Below are 27,829 nucleotides of genomic sequence, written 5' to 3'. Positions count from 1 at the left end.
GCTGAAAGCATTTCTCCATCCACCATTTAACTGATAAGAAAAATAATTGAAATCCATAATGGCCAATCCAGGAACAAATTATTTATAAGAGACAATCATGTGCAGATGCAAATCAATCTCGCATCCATTTGTCTCAGTTTGGTGTGTCTCTGTTTATAACGTTCCTCATCATTTACTGGTTGAGTGAAATATAGTTTGAAGTTGTTTTCCTCATTTTTTACTTTCAACTTTCATTGCAAATGGCCTCAAATAGTTCTGTCATCAAGGTTTGCACTTCATCTTATACACCCGCAATCAAATCAGCAGTATTTCCATTTCTTTTATAGCTCCCTGTCCTGACATGGGCTTTCACCCTGGTTCATTTGCAGCTTTAATCCATTAGACAGTAACTTTATGATTGCGGGACTGATTGCATCTTACAAGAACTGGATGTGCTTTTTTAAGCCACATTAAAAAGCATGATTTTCATTTAGCATTCATAACTGCTCTGTAAATCACTTGTCCTGTGTTTTACCTTGAGAAAGATTTGGTTTTATGATGGCTCAATTCATTAATAAATTTGCATTAATTCAACTGTCAGTTAAACAGACAATCACATGATCGCAAAGGATCACTTTGGTCCACGTAGATCCTGTTGTCATTCTTATTCTTAAATCAAAAGTTTCTTTTCTGTTTCTGTTTCTCCCCTGCCAGCTGCTGTCAATCAAACACAGACACGCCCCTCAAAACAATGGAGAAAAAAGGAATTTTGCACATATTCAACTGAGAATCTTTTTTTTAAACTGATTTTAAATAATAAACAGCTATTTACCATACCATAAAACAACATGGCCGCATTGTATTTCAATTTTAAAAGGTGTGTATGGATGGGCTTTTAGTTGGACTGAAAGTGTGTATGTTTACCGCTGTGCCATTGCCTGCTGTCCTTTACTGTCCGAGCCGACACAGTAGGGTGTCCTGTTCCACCTCTCCAAGTGTTTGTTTGTAAGCAAACAGACGCACATCCATCTAACCAGCCAAAGAAAAAACAGCGTGTCACAAATAAAAAAAGATTGATTATATGAAACTCTGTGCACAACAGAAAGAATGGAGAGGCAGAAGTGGTGCTCATTCCTCCTGAAAGTGAAACATGTTTTTGTTTCAGTACCTCTGAAATAGTAAGTTATCTAGCCAGAGGGCTTGGACACTAAGACTAGATGTTATTCTTTAAAAAATGTGGATCAAAGTCTTCTAATAATACCCTCTCTGCTTCTGTGAAAAGCCTAATGATGTCTTTTAATTAAACTCTCCAAGGCTCTGCTATTCAATAGAAGACTCAACGTTAAACAGTTTTATTCTGCTTAATTGGCACTGTAACTGCAATAAATATTAAAAATGGTTTGATTTCCACTTGAAGGCAGCTGGAATAAGTCGTGACCTCTTAAGTGGTTATGGCAAACTTGTTAGCAAACTGCTACTTATTTAAAAATCCAGCAATTAGGGAGCAACCTTGTGAATACTATGGAGTTATGTTTCAATTTAACTGTTTAATTAAGTGGCATATACTTAATTCTTAAATCCTTCCCTAAATATTCATTTTCTTTATAGTTCTGTTTTTGGTCTCCGTCACATCCTGAGGGAAATATCCGTCTCTTTAGCTGCTAAATGCTCCTCTATGTTCACCATCTCTGTGTCCTTCCTGCTATAAGCCTCTAAAGCCAGAGGGAGCTGCAGAGTGTGATGATACAACTCTATAAGGTCATGTCTGTAGGCGACCCCTTTCCCATTGTCACATTATTTCACGTCATCATTGATACATAATTATAATATTATTGATTGTAGCCGCTTCAAAGCATTTTAATTCATTTATCTATAACCCTGAAGTTGTTAATGTTGTTTGACGAGCACATTATGGCGATGTGGTCTCCTGTAAATCATACAGCACTTATTGGATTCTGTTCGGCAGGCTGACCTTTGTGTGGGCTATTTGTTATCTGGCCTCCCAGCTTGAATCTTTCCTTGTTTGTGTTTGAGATGCAGGTAGTGATGGCGTGAACGCTGCTTGTTTGGCAGTCTGATTTGCTTACATGCACCATCTGCGAAATGAATTAATCTCTTGGTATACAGCAACGGCATGTGACAAGCTGAGGAATCTAAAGCCTCAGCGGATTTCTCTCAGCAGAGTGTGAAATTTGTCACATGGAGGAGGTTCACTCCAGGGGAAAGAGCCTTGGGGCCTTTTTTCCCTCCTGACAGTATCAAACCCTCTAAACTGCATTAAAAACTGACAGGAATCCCGTAATGAATGCATTTATTAATTGAGGTTCAACCCACCTTTGCTGGGTGGTACTTTGAGAATAACTAAATGAAAGACAGGTGATGAAGGAGGGGGTTGTTAGCTGCAGAGAAGCAGAAAGGTGCTCCTCTCCAGCAGCACCTCTATCTGTCTTTTGATGTTTTTCTAACTAATGAGGGTGATGGCTTCCTACTTCTCGTCTGGTGGGAGGCAGTCCCTGGTGATAATATTGTCCGTTATATAAAAGCTCGGGGCTGCAGTGACTCCTGTTGTTCAGTTTCACCTCGTGGCAGACCTACTGTACGAGCCGGTCCCAGCTCGTCCCTCTGAGGAGCTCAACTATTTTATTATAACCACTCAGATGTTGAATCACGGAGCTGTTCCTAAAATAAATCCATGAGTACCCCATTGTGCAACTTAAGTTATGTGTTTTTAAACAAGCAGTGTACAGAGGGAATGAAGATGTCATGCATCATCCATCAGCGTATCCCTGTTGTACATTTCTGCATGTATGTGTACTGTTACCCTCTGACACGTAACCATATGTCCATATTTTCATCTACAGTCTATATCTCAGAATGGAACATACTGGGTTTTACTAATTCATGTGGCTTTTTCCTGGGAAACCGTCTGACTTGTATAGCATTTCTCTAAAGGGAGGTATCCATTTTGTCAGGCTCTCACAGCCTGCATTGGGAGCACAATGGCATCTGGAGAGCGCTTGTGGACCAGGTGTAAAGCAGGTTTTGGCTTAAATGATTTTGTCTGCTTCAGTCGACCTAGAAAAAAGTCATTTAAAAGAAACTTTAAGCATGGTACACAATTTAATTAAGCAGGTGAAGATGGTATCGATTTAAGTCAGTGTATATTATGAGAAAAGTCAGGATGAATGTGCAAAGTGAAACATGCAATTTCATGAGCCTTCAGGTGCCATTAGAGGGTTCGTGTCAGTGTCAGGTGAAATGCTCGGTGGCAGCCTTTTAGCTTACCTAAAATGAATTTCCCTCCATCCTGCTGGAAGGCGATTTCGGCTCATTATTATACATAAGGCATATTATTAGACATGCACGAGGAGACACCCAAGACAAATTTAAATACTGAAATGATCACAAATACAGAGACGGACTGACTGACTGACAAATGAACACACATACAAACATAACCCATCAGAAACATATCATCAACCACCAAAAACAGCTGACAATATTTATAACCTTTCTTCTCAGTCTCGGCAGACAGACAGACACGCAATCATCCGGGACTGGAGATTAATTTAAACCCACCTGAGATAACCCGTCGTTATCAGACTCATAGAGATCCATCTGGATTGTGGAGCACACTTAGTTTGCTTAGACTAAACAACAGATGCCTAATGACAAGATGCAATATACACTGTTTGATATTTGTTGTTATTATATTTTACAATGGTAACAGATTTTGTTGTTTAATTGACATTTTTTTCGTCGGTTTTGTCTCTGAAAATCCAGCTAATACTGTAAATGCAATCCAAAAGTCTTGCCCCTGATCCGTTCACACTTCCTGCATTAATCATAGTTGGAAACAAACGTCAACATATTTGAGGTCTTATGACCTGACAAAAAAATGATAAATGGTGAAAGACTATTCTGCTTAAACTAGCTTACAGCACTTGGTGAATTCCAGTTTACACTATGGTGAAACATGTTAAGAGCACTGACACTGACCTATCAGTGGGAGCAGGTTTTTAACATCATTTGCATTCTTCACAAACACTGATAATAATTGGAATTTTTGGCTTTTTACCTGAAAATAGGCCATGTCCTAGGCAACTTGATGGTTGGCCCATAGCTCGCTTCTAGCAGCTATTGTTTTACTTATTAAGAATATATATATGATATGAAAATATACTACTGTGACTGTGAGGTAGTGCTGGTGGTGCTTCCAATCTGAAGGTTGTGGGTTGGATCCCAGCCCCTGCAGTCAACATGTCGATATATCCCTGGGCAAAATGCTTAACCCCTAATTGCTTCCGATGGCATGGCTAACGGCGTGAGTGTGTGTGAGTGTCAGCTTCGATGAGCAGGTGGCACCTTGCTCTGTATGAATGACGTGTGAATGGGGGCAAAAAAAGCACTTTTAGGAGTCATAAACACTGGCTAAAGCACTATAAATACAGTCCATTTAAGGTGTGTGATTGCAGATGCATTCAGGTTATAAATAAGACTTTATCGATCATTTCTTCAGCCAAACCTATTTTTATGACTTTTTGTCTGAATGTACAGTATTCCCCGTCTCATCATGAAAAATAAATCAACCAAGATTTGTCATCATATTTTCATCAGCACTGCCAGTGAGAACATCCTGACATTAGGTTGGGAGCAGCACCCGGCAGGACCTGAAGGCAGAATATCAGCCACCTTAAAATGGGACTTTCTTAGAGACTGTATGCTCACAATATCACAATTTAAAGGTCCATCCTTATCAGGTTCAGATCCTTGTTTATCATTTCCCATATTCATTCTTCATTTGTGCTTCTGCAATCCAAGCCCCTATTTTCCTACTGTATATCAATCTGTTTATTTAGTTTGTATTGTACACCACTACTGACACATTAGTAGACACATGAGGTTTAATCCGAGTTAACCCTGCTGTCTGCTACTTAAAGTGCCCTCAGCTGTAGTAGAGCCTCTGTCCCTCTGATGGTCCCCCAGGCAGTTGATCCCTCGATGTTTACTCAGCCGTGCCGGGCATGAAGGCGGTGAACGCTGGAGTTACAGGGCAGCTACCGTAGCCGCTGCTCTGATGGCCTCTCTATCTGCCTGCCTGCAGAGTGTGGGTTTTTTTCATGCCACAAGCAGGCAGATTTCTTGGCGACGGTGGTGATTGAGACATGCAGAGGAGGTTTTAACATCCCATATGGATCTGCGGCACATCAAGGTTTAGCACAAGGGACAGAGAGAGGAAGAGGAGGGGGCGAGGATGCTGACATTAATATTACATGTCACAATTTGCAAGCTCTTTTAAACTAAGCTATTTAATTTTATATAATTACATCATTAAATTTGTACTGTAAAACCACATCACATAACGGGCTGATAATGAATGTCTCTGCCCCTCCAATGCAGCCATTTACCATCTCACGCTCCTCTACTACTGTCACTTGGGGGGGGGGCTTCTAACTTTCAAGAGCCTCTATAGAAAATTGAACAGCTCTGAATGAATGTGAACTGACAATTCTAAGACATTTATATCCCCCATCCAAATTCACAAGACCATTTCCATTATTCACCAAGAGGCTCCTGCACTACAGGAATATGAAAGTGTCATTTTTCAGTAGTTATTTTTTAGAGTGTTCTCTTTTTTCATTTTGGTAAATAGCAGGAGGAGTGACATAGAAACTCCCCTCAGGGTGTTATTTCCTCACAGTGTGTGATGTCACTGCAAGTCCATCCGCTGTAGAGACCAGGAATTGCATTAAAACAACAATTAGTTTTCCTCAGGGACAGATTGTTGCCCTTCAGGCTCCGCTGCCTCCTCTTCGTCTGCTTTTATGTTGTCAATTTTCTCTGTTTTCCTCAGGAAAGGTCTTTTATAATTCCCTGCTGATTTGGATCCAAGTGCACCACATCCATCTTGATGATATTAAACCAAGGAGCTAATTATAGTTCGCTGATTAATCTGCTATAACTTTTAATGGATTTATTAATTAATCATTTGGGGTTTGAAATTCCCAATCAGTCTAAATAGTAAATACGTGTATGGTGAATTGTCTATCATAGAACATTTTAGTGGCTGGAACTGGAGGGTTTGCTTGTAAAAATTACCTAAAAATGGATTGAAGAGAATAATTACTGACTGGTTTAACTAGGCTTAAGTTGTAACTATTAACTTTGTTGGTAAATTGTTTAAAAACTCTTGGAGGAAAAGGTATTTTACAGTCTTTTATTTTAACACCTGCCTGATTTAACCCAGATCCGCTGTTGCTATCTTGTGGGGATAGTGCAGGTCAGTACAGTCATTTTTTTTTATAGAGGTATATAAGACTGAAGTGGATACACACTTCTAATCTTCCTCATATGATATGCTCCCCGCTCTCCTGCGGTCTCCTGAGGTGCCCCTAACCTGGCGTTATGATGCTATCGTCTCTGAAGGTGATAGGTACTGAGAGCCCGGACAGTGTCTGAGAATAGGATGAGCGAGGAGGAGGACTGTCTCCACTGGCCTGTGAAATATTCATCAAATGAAGCAGGGGCGGGTGGGGAAGTGCGGCAGGAGATGGAGAGGAGTCCACAGGGGGAAAGAACATCATAGTCCAGGAGACACAAGGGAGGGAAGAGCGATGCAGGCCCGGGAGGAAAGGAGGGAGGAGATGTAGGAGGGAAAGAAGTATTTCCAATGTGTGGGCGCTGGTGGTTAAAATCCAAAATATGACAGGTAAAATATCCCCTCAAACAAAAGAGGAGGTTTTAATAACATTTCATCTTAAAGCAGCAGGTTAAATCAGATACAGACTGATGATAGTTTTTCTGGAAATATTGAATTCCGAAAGATTTCTGACCCCTGAAGCACTGGAAAGGTTTAGCAAACAGCTCATGTCCCTGTTTTCTCCTCTGTTGTCAATAACTTCAGGAGGAGCGACCGTCCGAAGCGATTAGGTGATCATAAGACGGCCCTGCCCTGCAGCCTGACCCACTCCGAGGTGTCGTCCAGCAGTCAATGCTCTGGACAAGACGGCCTCGATTTGCATGATCAATTCCCAATCGTTATTCTAGCTTTGACCTCCAAAAGAAACAATGGTTCAGCCTCTTTACAGTTCTGCAGAATACTGGTTACATAATCAAGGGACAAATAGTTTTTGTAGACAAAGCCAAGATACAGCTCGCTCCTGAAACTAATAACCAACAGTGTAGTCCAAGCGGTTAAAGTTGACTTCAGTTATTCAGAGGGACGTGCCATGTTTTTTTTTACAGAGATTCATGTTCGCCAGAGGAGGTACCTAACCACCATAATTTCCTGTATCTACAATGAGGTTGACTTGGAGGATTTTGCTTAGATGTCTCAATAAATAGACGTTAAAATAAAAGAATACACAGTGTCATTATATCCATCCTGAGGGGAGCGTGAATGTATGTTCCAAAGGTCAGAGCAATCCATCTAATAGTTGTTGAGAAATTTCAATATAAAGCTAAAATGTAAAACTCTGCCCAGAGAAAGGATGGAGGTCACAGACGCCACTGAGCTTTATCCTCTGGGAACCAAGAATATCTGTTTAGAAAGCGATGGACTGACCACAAGAAAGCCAAAAATGCAAAAACATGTAAACATAAATGCAAAGTAGTCGCTTGTTTTCCATTTTCTGTCCATTTTGAAGGCATGATGGCAGATATATCTGGCAGCTTTTTATCCCTGTTGTGTTTTGTCCCTGCAGTAGACCTTTGCTCTTCCTTCGCTCATTAAGAGAAAGTTTCTGTATTAAAGATTCTAGTTATCCGTTCTCCCACCGAGCCGGGTGGTTTGCCTCTACCTATTCTTGTTTCCCTTTCGTCTTGAATCCTTTATTTTGACAACCAGTGACTCAGGGCATCATTATTATACACACACACACACACACACACACACACACACACACACACACACACACACACACACACACACACACACACACACACACACACACACACACACAAAGGCTCCACTGGACTTCTGGCTTTATCCTCACTTCCTCCAATGTGTTTCTCTTTGAGTAACACTGATCATTAGCGTGGTGAGTCAGCAATTCAATCAGAAATAAACAGAGGAGGGGTTGGTTTGGCTCTGATGCTTTTATTCCTTGAATCTTTTTATCCTTTGGTTGCGAACGTTGGTGATTTGACTCCAAGATCATCCATTACAAAAACTGTAATCTTAAATAACTCAGTCCCGCTGAGTCCACCATAGCTTTGTTGAATTGTAGCTTTCATTGGGCTGTAAACACACACAGCAGCCTGTCTGAATAATCATCCAAGTTCAAGTTCAAGGCTTTATTTGTCATATGCACAGCAGATACAGCGTATATGTTGGCAATGAAAATCTTATGTCGCGTGCTCCTCCAACAACTCAACATACATGGTGCAAATAACATAAATAAAATAGTGCAAAAAGAGAGAAGAATATTTACAGTAACAGCAATAAAGATTTGAGGATGTGAAATATATACATATGTGGAATACATTGAAAGTATTTAAACACTTTACACTGTTGAATGAGGAGGTATGGACAGATGCATATATTATGTATAGCAGATATATATGGCAGATATGTATAATATATAGATATGTGTACTATAAACAGATATGTATGGCAGATGTGTATAATATATATATATATATGTATGTGTGTACTATAAAAAGATGTGAGTAGACATTCACACAGCTCAGGAGTTCAGTAGTCTTATAGCCTGTGGTATAAAACTGTCTCTGAGTCTGGTGGTCTTGGTCCGGATGCTGCGGTACCGTCTGCCAGACGGCAGCAGACAGAACAGATTGTTGCTGGGGTGATGGGGGTCCTTTAATATCCTACCGGCCTTCTTCCTACACCGCTGGGTGTAGAGGTCCTCCATGGATGGCAGCTCCGTCCTGGTGATGTGCTGAGCAGTTTTCACCACCCTCTGTAGAGTCTTACGGTTGAGGGCGGTGCAACTGCCATACCAGGCGGTGATGCAGCCAGTCAGGATACTCTCGATGGTGCACCTGTAGAAGTTGCAGAGTATCCTGGAGTCCATGTTGAACTTCCGCAGCCTGCGGAGGAAGAAGAGCCGCTGTCGAGCCGTCTTGGATATGACCCTGGTGTGATGTGTCCATGTCAGGTCCTCACTGATGTTTACCCCGAGGAACCTGAAGCTGCTGACTCTCTCCACAGGATTCCCGTCGATGGTGATGGGTGTGTGTGCCTCTCTCTGCCTCTTCCTGTAGTCCACAATCAGCTCCTTTGTTTTGCTGACGTTGAGATGGAGGTTGTTGTCCTGGCACCAAGATGTCAGGGCTCTGACCTCCTCTCTGTACGCCGTCTCGTCGCCGTCTGTGATCAGGCCGATGACGGTCGTGTCGTCAGCAAACTTGATGATGGTGTTGGAGCTGTGTGTGGCCACGCAGTCGTGCGTGAACAGGGAGTAGAGGAGAGGGCTGAGCACACAACCCTGAGGGGCTCCGGTGTTGAGGGTCAAGGTGGAGGATGTGATGTTCCCCATCCGCACTGCCTGGGATCTGCCCGTCAGGAAGCTCATGATCCAGTCACAGAGGGCGCTGTTGAGCCCAAGGTCCCTGAGCTTAATGATGAGCTTGGAGGGCACAATGGTGTTGAATGCTGAACTGTAGTCAATGAACAGCATTCTCACATAAGTGTTCCTCTGGTCCAGGTGGGAGAGGGCAGTGTGGAGGGTGAGGGAGATGGCATCATCCGTGGACCTGTTTGCTCTGTAGGCAAACTGCAGGGGGTCCAGTGAGTCAGGGAGGGAGGAGGTGATAAAAGTTTTGACTAACCGCTCAAAGCACTTCATGATGATGGAGGTGAGTGCAACTGGGCGGTAGTCATTGAGGCAGATGGGTTTTGTCTTTTTGGGGACAGGGACAATGATGGACTCTTTAAAGCATGTGGGGACTACAGACTGGAGCAGTGACCTATTGAAAATGTCTGTGAACACATCTGCCAGCTGAACTGCACACACCTTGAGAGCACGGCCAGGGATGCCATCAGGTCCCGGAGCCCTGTGTGCGTTGATCCTTTTCAGAGATCTACACACATCTGCACTGGTTAAAACCAGTGAGCAGGGATCCTGGGCCTTTGGTGCCTCCACAGCCGGGGGCTTCTCAAAGCGTGCATAAAATGTGTTCAGTTCATCTGGGAGAGATGCAGACACTTCCTCAGCACCACTCGTTGTCCTTTTGTAGTCTGTTATTGTTTTTAGTCCAGACCACATATTTCTGGCGTTGGAGCCCTTGTAGTTCGACTCCACCTTGTCCCTGTATTGTCTTTTCGCACTGCTAATAGCTCTCCGGAGTGCATACCTGGAATTCCTGTACTCATCCAAATCACCGCCGCTGTGCGCGATGGCCCGTGCTTTAAGTTTAGCTCGGACCTCGCCGTTTATCCAGGGCTTCTCATTTGGGAATGTCCGTACAGTAATCCGCGGCACGACGTCATCGATGCATTTGCCGATGTAGCAAATGACCGCGTCAGTGTGTGTGTTTATATCGTCCTCCTCAAACACACTCCACTCCGTGATGCCAAAGCAGTGGCGGAGAGCAGAGTCAGACTGCTCGGACCAACGCTGCACTGTCCTTGTCACAGGTCGGTCCCTCTTCAGTCTCTGCCGGTAAACGGGGAGCAGAAGAAGAGATATGTGGTCTGACTTGCCGAAGGGGGGGCGGGGGAGGGCTTTATATCCATGCCGGAAAGGAGTGTAAACATGGTCCAGTGTATTTCCACCGCGCGTGGGGCAGCTGACGTGCTGATAGTATTTCGGCAGGACTTTCTTCATGTTGGCTCTGTTAAAATCCCCGGCCACAATAAATGCGGCCTCTGGCCGAGAAGTCTCTGTCCTGTCGATAATCCGCCCTACACTTTGGTATTGTGTCGGCTGGATTGCTATGAATTTGTACAAATGTTAGTGGTTCCCAGGTGCTGTGTCACTATGCCATATGTCACCCTTACTTTGGTGATCCCCCTTGACTTGTAGTAGCATCATTAGACTGACATTTTAAAGCAAAAAGTGAAATACTTCTGGATTGTCTTAAAACTTGTTAACGATATTCAAAAATATCTTTTGTTAGCCTGGTGATGTTTCTCTTTTCTTAGTACAGTCCCACATGTCTCCTGACATTGCCCTAGACTATTTGCGTTACTAAAATGAATATCTCTATTTATTTTCATAAAGTTAATTAATGTCTGAAGGCCCACAGTACAGTTTTTCCGGGTCACCTGAAATCCTTGTCAGATTACGGGTCTTAAATTAGACAAACTGCACAGCGGGGTGCAATAAAAGGGGACGTTTTTAGTGCCGCTCACCTTGGGCTGCTGTCTGCTAGCTGTTGCATTTAAATCACATTTTCCCGGTGATAGCTGTTTAAGCGTACAGCATAATAACAGTGAAAGTGTTGGCACTTAACGGAGACAGCTTTAAAGTCTTGAAAAACATTCCCATAAAACAACAGAGCTCTAATGGATTGGATTTAACCTGCTGAGGCATCCTTTACCACCTCAGAGATTGCAGACGTCACCAAATGGATGGGGAAGTGCATGGATTTTTTGATTAAGAGGTTCTTTTAAAATCTGATTTGGCTCTTAAAACACATATGTATAATTATGTGCATATGATTAAATTCTGCAGAGCTTTGGTGAGTGCTTTTCAATACATGGGAAATTGTGTATGAGTGACAACTTTATTGATTGCAGACCTTTTGAAGATTAAAGCCTGTGTGTAAACTACTAAATCCTGTTGAAATAAAGGATAGATTTTTTAAAACACATTTATTATTAGTAAGAGATTTTTAAAGCGTACAAATGTCACCATTAACAAGTAAATAACAGAAGTCAGATTTTCTCTTTGTTGTAACTCGTGTTTTTTTCTCATGTTCCATATAATGCCTGCCGCACAAAAGCTTCTTCATACATGGACAATCATTTATTAATTCCTCATAACACGCAGAACAAGCAGCCCCAGTATGCTAAGTGAAGTTTGTCTTGTGTTTTCATTCTTACCACCTCTGTCACATCCACTCTTGAACCAGAGGCAGAGAACAAGTGCCACCTGACATGGCCTCACTTCTGTGTATCGATCAAGATGCCGGTGAACATCATGCTCCCGTCACACACATGGGTTTTACATGTATGTCATGATGGATTTATTTATGAAGTAAAGTGAGTGCAGCCACCGTATGATCTGACACATTTATGCTTTCATTTGTGGGTGAAGACGGAGCCTCTCTGCTGGTTAGTTCTTACAGATGTTTAACGGGTTCGCAGATCAATAAGTGAATGAATGAGCCGTGCGGGCCATCTGCAGCTGGTGGAAGAGAGAAGATAAGAAAAAATACTGGTCTGCTTCTATGACAGCAGAGGCACTGCTTTGGCCAAGACTGAAACATCTCAATGACTGAAATGGATTGCCGTGGCATTTTGCGCCGACATCTGTTGTCCTCAGAGGATAACTCCTAATGACTCCTGGCTGGCATGTTGTAGCGGAATCAGGCCATCATCTGAATTTGTCCAACACTCAAACACCAGATTTTACTCCAATGGATTTATCTAAATTAGTTGTGATGCGAGTTGGAGATATTGAATGTGGAAATGTCTGCCTTAAGATATAATAAAAATAGATGGGACGTGGACTGAGTTGCTCAAAGTACCCAAAAACATACATTTGAAAAACTCAACCATAATGTATCTTGACAAATATTGAGATATTTTTATTTGTGTCCTTTGAGCACCACAAGCTGTTTTCCATGTAGTTCCTTTCTGTTCAACAAATCTCTCAGACAGGGTGATGAGCCGAACATCATAAGAGATAGAAGATGTGATTTTCTGTAAAAAAGTTGGTGACATTAACATTTTCAGACAATCTCTCCTGGAGGGAATTCATAGTGTTGTGCTCCCTTGTTCACAGGAAAATAACAGAAATGGTTTCCTTTACAAATGAAAAAAGGAGATCTTGAGAGAGCAGTGCCAAGGCTTTGTCACAGCCACACAGCTGGCTAATCACAGTGTGAAGTGGGTGTGAAAGTGTGATTGTTGATGGGAAAGCTAGAGAAATGGTCAGACACAACCCCCCTGCTCCCTGACTCTGTTACAAAGGAGAAGGGGGTTTAGTATACTGGTTCCTCAGGGTACAGCCTTACAACTCTTGTTCACATGAGACAAGCATTTCCTCTCAACGAAAGACTGACAAACACCTACAGGTCTGTCGGAATGAGTCTAAATGTGTGAACACATATTGCTTCCAGCTTGCCGTGCATTTTGTTTGCCCTTCTTGATGGCACTGAATGTTTTTTCTCCCCTCCTCTTACGATTGATGTGTTGCTTTTACAACTAGCAGTCTCTCGCTGACTTTACATGATAAATGGCCGAAATGTTGAAATTTCCCCTGGCAGGACCAAACTCTTTCTCAACAATTACTTGGTTGGTTTGTTTTTTCTAATCATAGATATGTCATTCTGTGCCATGACGCTGAACAATAGCCTGCTTCAAGCGATGGCAACTAAACTCTCCATTTTTCTCTCCCTCTCTCTCTCTCTCTTTCTGTCTCTCTCGCTTTACGTCCCTGCTCTCTGGAGCTCCCTGCTCTCCCACTCTCTCCCTTATTCTCCCTGCATTGGTTATGTGACTCACACGACAGTAAACGCTTTTAATGCAAGATTTACTCATCACTAAAGAAAGCAGTGCATGCATCGGTCTATTTACAGTCACTCAGCATCATGTTTTAAATGCTGTTCAAACATGTCCTGCTTTTGCTGATACCTCACACAGCTTTCAATATAACATTCACGTCCTGGCTTTCCTTAAAAATTAAGGCTACATTCTTCCCGATTGGGATGCGAAGTCTCCATGGTAACATCAAGGTCCATTTTAAAGTGCCATAAAGAGCATGCGAGGGATTGTTAAATCACCGGGCTGACAGTCTCCATCACCTCACAGGGTACATTGTGTAACTCACAAACCTCACAGGAAGACCTCCTCTTTCCCTCTTCTTTTTTTTGGTCACACTCTCCTTCTCTCACTCCTGTCACACATCCTCTATTCCTCTTACACTATCTCTCTCCTACACACGCATGTTCACACACATATCAGAAATAGAGTCAAATACTGACACCCAGTGGAAAAGCCTGGCTAAGAAACATTTGGCCGAGCTAATGAAAATAATCTCTCTCTTGTCTCTCAGGTTTTCACTCGTTACGGGAAGTGTTACACCTTTAATGCCGGCGGTGATGGACGCACTCCCCTCTTCACCACCAAGGGGGGTATGGGTAATGGACTCGAGCTCATGCTGGACATCCAGCAGGATGAATACCTGCCTATCTGGGCAGAAACAGGTGAGGAGGAGGGAGGGGGGGATCATTGACTTCTTTAGTGGCTGGTAGATCTGTCCCAAAGTGTTTTCGCTTTAGTTTATAGCACTGAGTGAGAAACTTAGCAGTGGTGGATGAAGTATTCAGATCCCTTATTAAAGTAAAAGTAAAAAACAACAGTTTTTATTTTATTTGTTTACTGTTGAGCAAATATGAACTACTTTTGTAATATATTGGGTTGTTAAATCTACAGCGATCCATCATCTCCGTAAAGTTACTCATATAAATGGTATAATGCTAGGAACAAGGAGCATTTTTCTTACACATAATGAAACAGTTGCTTATCCTTGAACAGACTGAGGACATTTTAAATTCAAACATCAAATTTAGAGATAAGTGTTTATCACCAGAGAAGAAAGACTATAAACAGTGGTAACATGAAAAGAAACTTACGCTGTTAATGTAAATGTAGCAGAGGATAAGAATATTACACTTGATGTACAGTAAGTTAATACATGTAATTACATTTCTCCACAGCAACTTGGAGTCAAAACTCTGCTAAGTGTCTGGATTCATCAGTGACTAAGTCTGCCCAAACGTTGTTTGATTTCCTGCAGATGAGACTTCATTTGAAGCTGGGATCAAAGTTCAGATCCACAGTCAGGACGAGCCGTCCTTCATCGACCAGCTGGGGTTTGGGGTCGCGCCCGGGTTTCAGACGTTTGTTTCCTGCCAGGAACAAAGGGTACAAACTGTAATCTTCTTTATAAATGTGGGATTTGTTTAATATCTTGCCCAACCCAAGGTTTGTGTGAAAACCAGTATGATCTTCCAGTATAGCTTTATTTGTTGATCTCAGGTGCATAGAATGTTATCATAAAAAAGACATGTGATGAACCAGAATTATCCTTTAAACTATTTTTTAAAACAACAGATATACATAAAAAAGTATCATTAACATTATTTATTTAAATATTGAGTGAAGAAAATGCTGTATGTGTATAATTAGGGTGGTAATATGTATGATGTGTGTGTGTTGCAGCTGATATATCTCCCCCCTCCCTGGGGAGACTGTAAAGTGTCTGCGATGGATTCAGACTTCTTCGACAGTTACAGCATCACAGCCTGTCGCATCGACTGTGAAACTCGATACCTGGTGGACAACTGCAACTGCCGCATGGTGCACATGCCTGGTAGGAACCTTCCTTATAATAATAAAAAAATACTGAAGGGAAATTTCACTGATGTGTTTTTATCTTTGGCCGCAGGCGACGCTCCTTACTGCACCCCCGAGCTGTACAAAGAATGTGCTGACCCAGCTCTCGGTAACAAAAAGGCTTTGTCTACGTTTAGTGTGATTCTTTTTAGGGGCCAATACAAAAACCACACTCGCACACGCACACACGCACACACACACACACACACACACACACACACACACACACACACACACACACACACACACACACACACACACACACACACACACACACACACACACACACAAAGGCTCCACTGGACCTCTGGCTTTATCCTCACTTCCTCCAATGTATTTCTCTTTGAGTAACACTGATCAAGATTCAAGATTCAGATTCAATTGTCATATGCACAGTAAAACAGACACTTACACCGTACAAGGAAAATCTTACTTTGCTAGTCCACTCTACGCATCCCATGACATCTTGCATTTTACAATAACAAACTCAACATAATGTGTAAGGTTTCTAGCCAGGGCTAATTTCTAACCCCTATCCCTGGTTAGACATATTTTACTGGTGATGTCATTCTAACCAAAAGTACATCTGATAAACTAAGTGCTTATTAAATAGGGAAGTCAGTTCAAAAGGTCAAACTGAACTCTGGTTTTTTTTTTCTCTGCAGACTTCCTGGTGGAGAGAGACAACGACTTCTGTGTGTGTGAGACGCCGTGCAACATGACCAGATACAGCAAAGAGCTGTCCTTCGTCAAGATTCCCAGCAAGGCCTCCGCTAAATATCTGGCAAAGAAATACAACAAATCTGAGCAGTACATTAAGTGAGCATCAACCCCCAGCATTTTGTTTGAAATCTAAACAATGCTCTTAAGTATAACCCTTTTTTCGTATTTCTTCACAGAGAGAATATTATGGTTTTGGACATCTTTTTTGAAGCCCTCAACTATGAAACTATTGAACAGAAAAAAGCTTATGAAGTGGCCGGACTTTTAGGTACTTTTGTTTCATTATGTACTGAATACAGAGGATCTTTATGATGTAGAGGACGTTTTTCATCTGCTTGCATCCTGTAATTCCAGGTGATATTGGCGGTCAGATGGGACTTTTCATCGGAGCAAGCATACTCACTATTCTGGAGATATTTGACTACCTTTATGAGGTGAGGCTTTATGTAGAGATTGATTAAATATAAGAATATCCTGCTGCATGTAAGTATTTACTATATGCAGGGCTGTAGCTACTGGACACAAAGGTCATGTAGAATTTGATCTGTGTTATAGCATCTTTCAGGGAGCTCATACATGTATGCATGGTTGTATTTTATGAGCAGATTCTACTAGAAATGAAAGCTTAAAATCAGGTGCCTTATGTTTTTAAGGCTTTGTTATTAAAATGTTTTCATAATTTTGACTGTGTTTAACCATATGGCATAAGTTTTGGCAAAGATGTCAGTTTTGGGGGGTTAATGAATGTTGAAGTTTAACCTCTGCTTCGATAATAAGGCTATATTAAACTTGTTGGCCTATACGTAATATTTGTGTGTGTTATCTTTCATAAAAACAACAGTGATAATATGAAAGAAATTCACGTTTAAAGTGTTTCAATTCTGAAAATGAACAAATATAACATGAAATACTCAATAAAAGTGGAAAATGGCTTGTTCATAATTTAGTTTTGAAACTAGAATTCAAAACGTTATTTAAAATATATGATTGAAAGGTTAACAAAACATAAAAAGATCCTTTTAAATGGCATTGTTGATAAATTACCTCAGCATTTCTGATGAGAAACAATGCATGCTATCTCTCTTTTCCTACAACCTTCGTTAAGCCCATAATTAGGTGACCTGCTCTGTTTTTGACCCTTTCAGGTGATAAAGTACAAGCTGTGTCGCTGCTCTGATAAAAAGCACAAGCACAACAACAACAACAACGACCAGGGGACGGTGCTGAGCTTAGACGACGTCAAGTGTCACGTCAGTAACTTTCATTAGGCGGAGCTGCTGCACTCTCTCGTCTCGGATTGGTTTTGTTGGACTTTGTTTGTTGCAGTTTTTCCAGACTGCAGGATCAAACAGAGGGAAGTGTCTTATCTGTGCCTGGCTGAGGTTTGTGATGAGGGGAATAAAGGCTTAATCTGGTTGAAGATAGGAGAAGCCACAGAGACATCAGGGCAGCATAAAGCAGAGATCGAACATGTTGCATGGTCATCTGTAAACAGCTTCTCAAGACATAGTAACAGATACAGTACATGGGGGCATGAACTGAGCTCATATGTGTTCAGTGAATCATTTGAAGCTGTGTTGCGCTGTTTGTGGATTTGAAGGAGTTGTTGTGAAATAATTGATGTGACAGGTTTGTTTTCTCACACAAAAGATGTTTAAGTTAGATTTTAAGGTATTTGCATGACAGTGCTTCACATTCTTTTCACTTTTTACCTTCAAATGAGCATTTATCGCTTTTGTTCCAGACTTTTCCACCAACTTTCCATTCTTATATTGATTTCACCCAACCTCCTCTTATTGTCAGACGTCTTCCCTCGTTAGCATTTTGCCAGTATACTATACTACCTCATCTTGCAGGGTTGTGACAGCGCCCTTAAGAATTTACAAGCCGAGCAAATTAATAATAAAAAAAGGTTGTTTCATCTTTAGAAATGAGCACAACTGGTTGAAAAAACTATAAATCTGGCCTTAAAGTGAGCCCACGTAACAATAGCTGAGCAGCACTCATAGGTCTTTTTATCAAAAGACATTTTGACATGTCACAGTAAGAAAATAAAAGGTCTAATTAATGAAATTGATGATGGGTGATTTCCGTTAAGCTGCTTCAGTTTCAGCGTCCTGTTATGTGCATGTCGGCTCGCTAGCAAACTGTCATAGCTAAATGTGACATTTGAACAGAACAGAGCCATTAGTAATATTTTTATAATAATAACACCTCTGTTGTTCCTGCAATGACAAGTCAAAATGTCTGTTGTGACAAAATGAAGGGACCATTACAAGATAAAAGAAAATGCTTGAATGTAGTGTGATGCAGCGGTTTCTTCGTTTGCTAACTTAGCCACCATAAGTGGTTAATGGTTATACCTGGCCAAGTAAAGTAAAGCAACAAAACCCATGTCATAGTGTTCTAAACTAGATAAGGGATATTTGGGAAATACACTTAATTTCTTTCTTGCTTAGAGTTTGATAAGAAGATTGATACGACTTGTGTACCACTACCTGGCTAGCTTAGCACAAAGAGAGAAAACCACTTTAAGCAACAAAAAGCTAAAGCTCACAAATTAATAGGTTTTAACTCATTTTTTTACAAATTTAGTAAAACAACAACCACAAAGTTTTGTTTCTTTTTACCCTTTAATAAAAATGTAGAGCCAAGCTTGCTGTTTCCCTCTATGGTCAGTGTTTTTGCTAAGCTAAGCTAACTGGCAACTGACTGTGAGAGTGGAATCAATCTTTTCATCCAACAGGTGCATAATTCCCAAAATGTGACAACAATTGAGCTAAAACAAGTTATTGAACATGAAAAAGAGATGGGTGTTTACACAGAAACAAAAATAAAAGTAAACAAACCATATTATGAACAAATGTCTAAAGAGTTCTTCTCCATGTGGTGCTACAAACGGAAAGATTTGCCTTCAAATTTCCATTAAATGACAATCACTGTAAGAATATTTCCTGGCTAAAGTGCAAAAGGGACATTAATTTTAGGGAGTGTCGGACGTCTTTCTATATACAGTCTATGATTTTTACACATAGATGCTGTTTATCACAATTAACCTTCAGTGTTCGTTAACATGGTAAGATAAAAGTACTTAGTATAAATATGTTGAATGTGTTTTGCTATCGTTTAGGGCCCTACATTGCACGAAGCATTGTACAGTATGGGTCTTAAACTGACAAATTAATGGTTTTCATCTGTCTGTGTGTATGTGTGTGTGTGTGTGTGTATGTGTTTGTTAACAAAGTTGCCTGATTCAGAAGTGGAAAAATAGGAATTGCTACCCTTGTATTCAAACCACTGTATATGTAATCAGTTGGGCTGTAAACATGTCATTGCATGTTTAAATCTGTCTTTATTCTGACTCTGTTTACAAAGATCAGACAACATTTTGTCGCCGTTTATCGAGATACACTCATTCCCATTGAGCTCAATGTTATTCTTAACAGGAAATTGGAATTGTATAGCGATATAATGTCATTATTAAGCACAACCATGCCATTAACTATATTATAAATACTGGATAATATTATCATTGTATTAGTCTGATGTAGGAAATATTGTACTTGTTGAATTTATTTAATATGAACTAGCTCTGTGTCTCTTTTTCTTTACATATGATTGTAGGTTCATTTATCAAAGTATATCAAATATATAAGTATGACTCTTTTTTTGTGTGTGTTGCTACAGTAAGAGCGGCTTCTTCTGTGTTGGATGGTTGTTTTTCTAGCGTCTGCTGCATGAGGTCATGCATCTCAGTAGGTCAAGTCCACAGGGTGTCCTTCTTTCAGGTTGTGTTTTATATTTTGCCTCCAATTTTTATTTTTTATCTTGAGATATGAATTGATTATTTCAGTCTGGTGTTGTAAAAATAAATAATGGACTTGATTTCAGATTTCCACGTATATCATTTTCGGCATTGCTAGCGTTGTGGTTCTGGGAAATCCAATGTCCCAACTGAGACATCTTAAAAACTTCCAAATTTCCAATAATTTATTCAAACAAATTCATGTTTTCTAGAAAATATCCCTGAATTGCTATGGTGGTCCTTTTCCTCTAGTGCCACAAAGAGGTTGACGTTTGTGGATTTGAGTAAAATGTCTCAACAACATTTTTAAGGATTGCAATATCACCTCAAGATACTTAAAATGTTAAGATATGGCTAGATGGCACAGTGACTGTAGCCTTATTGTGAATTACTTCATGAACTCAAATATTTGAGTTTATGATAGTATAATTGCATTGTAGGAGACATCATCATTAACACTCTGGCTGTAAACCCTGATTAAAAACTGCTGGATGTTGCTTGTGGAAACCAGACCGCTGAATGTGGGGTTTTGCTTCTCCTTGGTTGTCTGTTTCTTCCAACTCTTATGCAACAAGTTCCCCTTTTGTTTGAGTCCCGTAGACCAAATAATTTCTCACACAGTGCACTTTCTGTGATCGCTCTCATGACTTTTAATGTGTCGGCTATATTTTGCAAAGGAAACATTTGACAGAAGCTACATCCTGTGAGTGTACTGGAGGAAGCAGAGAAAAGACATGTGATATAATGTAGAGCAATGTGTCCTGTTTCATACAATCACTTGGCAGTTAATCATTGTTTGATCATGACAAATGTTTTGCAATAGTTTTATGTTATTCCAAATAAAGTATCAATACTTCCATGTAAAATACTCAAAATCTACTTAAGTAATATCAAGCTTAAAATGAACGATCAAAAAGTATGTATAACAATTTAGTAAGTAAAATAAGTATTCAAAATACAGAATGGTCTGTTATATATTTGATTATTTCAGCTGTTTCACCAACCTACTTTACCACTAGAGTTTTTTATTTAAGTTTCTACAGGTGTCATTAAATATGTCGAGTTACAAAATGACAATAAATGTAGCTGAAGTATAGCTGTAAAATGAAGGCGAAAAGTCCAACAAAATAGTACCATGTAGCCCAGAGTACTGTCCATCACAGGATGTACCTTTATGTGTCTGCCAAACAGTGGTTGAAAAAATGCTTGGACCTTTTACTCAAGTAAAAGTAGTAATACCACAGTGTAGAAAATACTTAAAAGTTTAAGTAAAAGCGATGCAATCACAGTTTAACTTTAACAAATAAAAACACTAGTAAGTATCTAAAGTAAAAGTACTTCAAATTGATATATTATTTATTATTATGTTGCAAAACTATAGCTATCATATAATGCAATAAAATATTTGTATCTGAATTGATGTGTACTAGATATATCAAGTAGGACAGAATGGAAATACTTACAGTCCACCACTGTGTTGTAAAGACTGTTTGCACACACTCTTATCACTTCATTAACCACAGGTCTTGGGGTCATAAAACGTGTAATATTTTTGTACTTCACTTTTGCCCGCTTTACTTTGAGCCCACTAACCTGCAGGACTGTGGATGATCGACCGGACTTGGCCCTGGTTTAAAAGGGCGGTGCAGAGTCTCCCCCCCAGCAGGCCAATAAGATGCTGCTCGGCGTGTTGCATAACCACACTGCAGGTCCACAGTCTGTGTCGACTCAACCCCCATTCATCGCTTTACCTCTTCACAATGGCAGCTCCGAAGAAAGTCTGCATCATTGGCTCTGGAAACTGGTAAGTTGCTGTGTTAATATCGGATAATGTGTTGTAATGCTAACATGAGAGTGCGTTGCCATCTTTGCATATCACACATTGATTGATAACCCTTTGAACCGTTGCTAGCCAACTTAGCATCATTGGGCAACCACCCAGCTAACGTTAACTAGCCGTTAGCAACATTTACTATGGTACGGGAGTTTGAATGTATACCATTAACGGCTATGTGACAGTTCGCTTTAACAAACGCTGACTGTAGCTTTGGTTCGGTTGCTGTGAAAGCCGCTGAGTGTTCATAAAACTGACCACATGTGAGTCACGATTATTGGTTTATGCGGTCATGTTAGCAATTACGTTACCGTTGCAGCAACATACACGTCACCTTTTTTATTTTAGCTCACTGCTCTTACTACCTACAGCAGACATGTTAATGTTATTTTACAGTCATTATATAATCAGCTGTCTACATGTGCCAAACTACTACAATAGATGATGTTCTCTGGGTAACACCCAACCCTATTTATTAGTGTTAACTTAACATTAACATGTAGACTTTAAAAAACCAGACTAGTAAAACATCTTCGAAAAATACCATTTCTATTAGTCTTTTACTAAATCTGTCATATAGCTTTACATTATCAATACAACATTAATTTTTAATAGGCTGAGATTGCTCATTTATACTCAGTGCTCAGTTTATTTATATAACACCTTTCAACACAAAGCAATTCAAAGTGCTGTACAAAAATAAAAGTCACAAAGAGCATTAAGAAATAATTCAGCAGCACAATTAAAGCTATTGTTGGAAAGCAATCTGACTTCAACGATCATGTTGCTTTATGTGCTGTTGTTGTCTTGCTGAATTTAAATGTTGGTCCAACATTAATAGAAGCATACCTTAACAAATAAGTGTTGATTTAAACTAATATAACATCAACAGATTTCTCAAAATAAGTTAGGCGCTCGGTTTTGTCCACACATGAACCCAGGGTAGATGGTCACCTATTTCAGCTTATCTTCAGCCTGCCAGGTCATTCTGCTGGGGATCAAAGGGCACCAACTCTTATGTAAATCAGTAGGAAATACACAGAATCCATGATTATCATTGACCTAATGCTCACACCAGCAATCCCATGATATTAACAAGTCTTTGAACTCTTTGACATTAAGCCTTCAAATGCTAAGTCACTGGATGTTGGATACCACACTGGCTGTTTCCTTGTTATGTTCATTAACAATGATTTTTAAATGTAATGTGACTTAATTCCTATGTAGAGGAACTACTAACCTGTCCCTCCTAACAATACAGGGGTTCTGCCATTGCCAAGATAGTGGGTGCCAATGCTGCTCAGAATTCAAATTTCGACGCCACAGTGAAAATGTGGGTGTTTGAGGAGACGGTGAATGGGCGCAAACTGACTGAAATAATCAACACTGACCATGAAAATGTGAAGTACCTTCCTGGTCACAAGCTGCCAGCAAATGTGGTAAGGACAGTTTGTTTATCACCATTACAACATATATTCTTCCTCCAGCCTGTTGCTTTGCCATCTGTTTGTTACATGCATGTACTTCAGTGAAATGTTTCTTATCTGAGGTCCTTGAGGCATACTGTGTACACGTGCTTTGTATCTGCGTTTGTTGTGGTTGTTTTAAAAAGGCCTTCCCCATCGCAGCCTGCATAATGGATTGTAATTGTAGGTTACATATCTGAATGTGCTCCTTAAGTGCTTTGTTGCACCAGCTCTAATGTAGGGTGCACCTCATTTGAACATCTCTTGCCACATCATCCTCAAGTTCCTCTTCCTCCTCAGCTGGCCGTCCCGGACCTGGTAGAGGCGTCCACTGATGCAGACATTTTGGTGTTTGTGATCCCGCACCAGTTTGTCGCGAAAGTGTGTGACTCCATAAAGGGCAAGATAAAAACCGATGCTCTGGGCATGTCGCTTATCAAGGTTTGACTTTGCTCTTTGAATTCCTATCCTTTTGTCTCTGAATGTTGATGTAATGGTTCTTCATATTGTGTGATTAGGGTTGCAGGTAGGACCTAACCTTTTAGCATATGATAATGATGATGATGATAATAATAATAATAATAATAAGCATAAATGATTAACTGTGATAACTAATGGGGAAAGGTCACTTTTGAAAATGATAGTCGACAATGTGGACTGTATGCAAATGTACAGTTTAAAGGGAAAATGATTTCTAAGAAATGATTGGGAAAAGAGTCATTTAAACGCCTCAATACGCAAATTCAATGGAGCGCTGGCTACAGTAATGTGTTGAAGGAGTAAAGTGTATGGTTTCAATTAAATGTGCGTACTTTAGAGCAGGACATGCCACCGGATCTAGTATTGCTGTTTAATGTGTGGATGTATTGCCCTTTCAAAAGTTAAACGTACCAAACTTTTGCAACCAACTTTCTGTAAGACTGCCCTTAACCTGTTGTGCAGCGCGACCTTTGACCCGGATAAGTGTGCTATGGCTCAATGTAAATACGCTGCTTGTGTGTTTTGTCCCTCCAGGGTGTAGACGAGGGGCCTGATGGACTTAAACTCATCTCTGATGTGATCCAGGAGAAGCTGGGTATCAACATGAGCGTGCTGATGGGTGCCAACATTGCTAATGAGGTGGCTGATGAGAAGTTCTGTGAGACCACCATCGGTGAGTGTAATCACATGGCCTTCATTTCTTACTCTGACCTATTTGTTGTTGTTGTTTGAAAGAAAGTATTATTGTTTCATTGGGACAAAGTTGCACTTTGATCAAGATTTAGATTTTAATAATGAGGCTGGAAGTGCTCTGTGTTTCTGCGCCCTCAGCATGAGGGTGAGGGTTTAATCTGCTGTGTAGTTGCTGTGTGAATGACAGAGGGCTGGTTCAGATTCACATTTCTTTCCCACAAGCCTTTGAAGGCCCCGCATGAGACCATGCTTAATGGGATTTCCTTTAAGTGTGTGTGTGAAAGGATTAATATTGGATCAGTGTAATGTAACTTGTTTGAGCCCTCGGAGCATTACACCTGTACTCTGAACGATGCAGACTCACTGTTTAAATGATGACGGCTAATAAAAGCCCTTAATTTTAATGGGTGTGACAAGTCGTCTTGGAGAAATGCCAAAAGATAAGCATGTTCTTTTTTTTCCTGCTTGCAGGATGTAAGAATAAAAACCACGGGGCCCTCCTGAAGGAGCTCATGCAGACCAGCAACTTCAGAGTCACTGTGGTGGAGGAGTCTGACGTGGTGGAGATATGCGGAGCCCTGAAGGTGAGCTTTTATTACGAAACAAAACCATTTCTAAGACGCTTATAGGGAATGATGGTTAATGCTCAGGAGACCATATGAAAGTTAAATTGATTTAAACAATAGTGAACGCTTTTACAGTCCTCCAGGTAGTCTAGATCCTGGTGTGTCCCCTGCTCTTGCTAACACTTTCTCTCCTCCGTCCTCAGAACATCGTTGCGGTCGGAGCCGGGTTCTGTGACGGTCTGGGCTTTGGAGACAACACGAAGGCAGCAGTGATCCGGTTGGGTCTGATGGAGATGATCGCCTTCGCCCGTATCTTCTGCACCGCCGGCCCCGTATCCTCCGCCACCTTCCTGGAGAGCTGCGGCGTGGCCGACCTCATCACGACCTGCTACGGAGGACGCAACCGCAAAGTGGCTGAGGCTTTTGTGAGGACTGGGAAGGTAGGAGCTCTGATTTCAAAAATACTGCTACATTTATTGAGGAAGGGAATTATGTATAACTTATTTTGGCAGTTCGAAATATGAGCTTAGACAAACAATGCAGAATAGTAAGCTCAGTAAAACTATGTAAATACGTTGTTATTTGTACAATATGAAGGTGATTGACAGTCTGCCACTTACAGAAAATGTGTATATAAATAATTGCATTCAAAATGTAAAGATTAAAAGGTCATATGCACAATATTTACAGCTGGATTTAGAGAATCTTAAGTCCCAGGCACTCCACCAGTGTAGCACGCCATATACTTAAGACATAAGAGATAAAAAGGAAAGAAAACTGTGCAAGTGACACAATACTTATTATAATAATATGTGGATTATAAACAGATGTTTGTGCTATAAACAAATGGTGGTGAAGTTGAAAACACTTTACAGTATTCCATTTGAAAAACTTCACACCGCATGCTCTCCATGTTTCCGTCAGTCCGTCGAGGAGCTGGAGAAAGAGATGCTGAACGGTCAGAAGCTGCAGGGACCGGCGACGGCAGCCGAGGTTTACCTCATCCTCAAGCACAAAGACCTCATTGACAAGTAAGTGAAGCTGCGGCACACGCACAATCTCACCGCTGGGTAGAAAACACTCAGTCCAGCACTATGTTTGAATTCATCGTTACTCCTCCTTCCTCCCAGGTTCCCCCTGTTCAATGCCGTGTATCAGATCTGCTATCAGGGCCACCCCGTCACAGAGTTCATAAGCTGTTTGCAGAACCACCCCGAGCACATGTAGAAAGCAACAAACTGACCAAGTGCCTTCTAAACGGAGAACATTACCATTTGTTATCTGGTGACCCGTCACTCCACAGCTGTCATGCAACCAATCGGCTCCGGCCAGTGAGTGCAAACCACTGTGTTTTCAGAGGTTGCGTAACATTTGTGTACTTTAGTTTAACCATTCTGTCCTTAACACTCAGTTTTCATGAAGTGCTTTCTTTCCTTCCCTGACTTTTATGTGAAACTTGAAGGATCATTGTTTTATTCCCTCACGTTGACGTCAGATAGCTCTTTTTTCCTGAGGTTGTTTATCTTTCTTCCGCCGAGCCAGAAATCAGAATGCATGGAGTCACTCTCCTAGACAGCAGCCGAATTTAAAACAGTAATTAAGAACATGCAGACATTACTGGATATCAAAATGATCATAATTCAATGACTCCTGTTTAGGGAACCATCCACTGCCATACAGTTATAAACATTTTGGTACAATGTTTATAAGGCACGACATCATGCATTCAGATTTTGGCAAGGCTGACACTCGGGGAAAAGAGCTACTGACCGCCTTCTGCAGAGGGATATGTTTATGTGATTTTGCTGATCTGTGAATGCCTGTCAATCATCTCAAGTTATCTAATTCTAGATGGAATTCCTCGCTGTTACGTCTTTGTTTGCTCTAACGTGTCTTACGTAAATCACTATGATGTCTCCTGTCTTGTACTGTACATACTGTCGATCGCACAGCAACTGTTTTTAACATAAAAGTGCCTTAGAATGCAAGGTTGCTAAGTCTAGGCCATTGTTGTCTTTTTTTTTTGTCAAACCAAAGACTTAACTACTTAACGTCCATCCAGGATTCCGTTTGTTATTGTAACCTGCCTGTAACCCGGTTTTCGATCAGTTACAGCTACTGTGTGTTGCAAAATGGCAACATTTGTCTGTGAATAAACTAATTGTGTTGTCAAATCATCGCTGCAATCATTTTTCATGCTCTCATTAGGAAGGCAATCATTGACCTAGTTATTTCAATTCAGTTAAAACAACTAGAGTGCACTGACAGACGGATCCCACTGAGAAGCCGAACATTTAAAAAAACGTGAAAGTGGAATTGACGAGATGTTTGACACCAGAGACCCAGAAAAGTTCATTTTCTTGAAAAGAAAATATGTGGGAGGCTGTTCAGCGAAATAAATTCAACTCCGCAGGTCGAGGACGGCGGCTTGCTGTGGGATGTTTCCTTCAGGGGCCCCTCCCCAAGGCTGGCCGGCCCTCGCCTTGAAAGGTCCAGGGTGAAGGTGGTTCGTATTCTTTTGCATGACATTTTTTCAGAATGCTGTACTGAGACCTTTTTCAAATGTTTAAACATGGACCTTTTTTCCCACATACACCATAACTTTTTCCCAAATACTATACGTTTTTGTACATTTCAACACGGCATGACTTTTTTCAACTTACTCCGTGTTTTTAAAACGTTTGACATTTTATGATTTCAGCATACTTGACATACTAAAACATGACTTGACATACAATACTATACCTTTTTTAG

The 27,829-nt window shown here is 40.8% G+C and overlaps 2 protein-coding genes across 2 annotated transcripts in view; both read left to right on the top strand.

Annotated features, from left to right (window-relative positions):
• Positions 1 to 20,459, top strand: part of LOC134871344 (acid-sensing ion channel 1-like) — a 43,708-nt gene extending 23,249 nt beyond the window's left edge. The window contains exons 3-10 of the mRNA XM_063894089.1: positions 14,166 to 14,316; positions 14,910 to 15,037; positions 15,335 to 15,485; positions 15,561 to 15,617; positions 16,174 to 16,327; positions 16,408 to 16,499; positions 16,586 to 16,665; positions 17,377 to 20,459. Of these exons, the coding sequence (XP_063750159.1) occupies positions 14,166 to 14,316; positions 14,910 to 15,037; positions 15,335 to 15,485; positions 15,561 to 15,617; positions 16,174 to 16,327; positions 16,408 to 16,499; positions 16,586 to 16,665; positions 17,377 to 17,499 (936 nt within the window). The 3' untranslated portion in view covers positions 17,500 to 20,459. The remainder of the gene's footprint in view (positions 1 to 14,165; positions 14,317 to 14,909; positions 15,038 to 15,334; positions 15,486 to 15,560; positions 15,618 to 16,173; positions 16,328 to 16,407; positions 16,500 to 16,585; positions 16,666 to 17,376) is intronic.
• A 1,150-nt stretch (positions 20,460 to 21,609) lies between these two features.
• Positions 21,610 to 27,252, top strand: LOC134871352 (glycerol-3-phosphate dehydrogenase [NAD(+)], cytoplasmic). The gene is made up of 8 exons (XM_063894101.1): positions 21,610 to 21,840; positions 23,132 to 23,309; positions 23,637 to 23,777; positions 24,351 to 24,489; positions 24,981 to 25,093; positions 25,279 to 25,515; positions 26,000 to 26,106; positions 26,206 to 27,252. The coding sequence occupies exons 1-8, from the start codon at positions 21,644 to 21,646 to the stop codon at positions 26,300 to 26,302; spliced, it is 1,209 nt and encodes a 402-aa protein (XP_063750171.1). The 5' UTR covers positions 21,610 to 21,643; the 3' UTR covers positions 26,303 to 27,252.
• Positions 27,253 to 27,829: the final 577 nt, after the last annotated feature.

The sequence above is a fragment of the Eleginops maclovinus genome, chromosome 1 (assembly GCF_036324505.1).
Source record: "Eleginops maclovinus isolate JMC-PN-2008 ecotype Puerto Natales chromosome 1, JC_Emac_rtc_rv5, whole genome shotgun sequence".
Lineage (NCBI taxonomy): Eukaryota > Metazoa > Chordata > Actinopteri > Perciformes > Eleginopidae > Eleginops > Eleginops maclovinus.
This window is presented reverse-complemented; position numbering and strand designations above follow the sequence as displayed.

Coding starts and splice junctions, on each gene's coding strand:
- LOC134871352 (XM_063894101.1), top strand. CDS start 21,644: ATGATCGACCGGACTTGGCCCTGGTTTAAAAGGGCGGTGCAGAGTCTC. Junction 21,841..23,131: donor ATCATTGGCTCTGGAAACTG/GTAAGTTGCTGT, acceptor CTAACAATACAG/GGGTTCTGCCATTGCCAAGA. Junction 23,310..23,636: donor ACAAGCTGCCAGCAAATGTG/GTAAGGACAGTT, acceptor CTTCCTCCTCAG/CTGGCCGTCCCGGACCTGGT.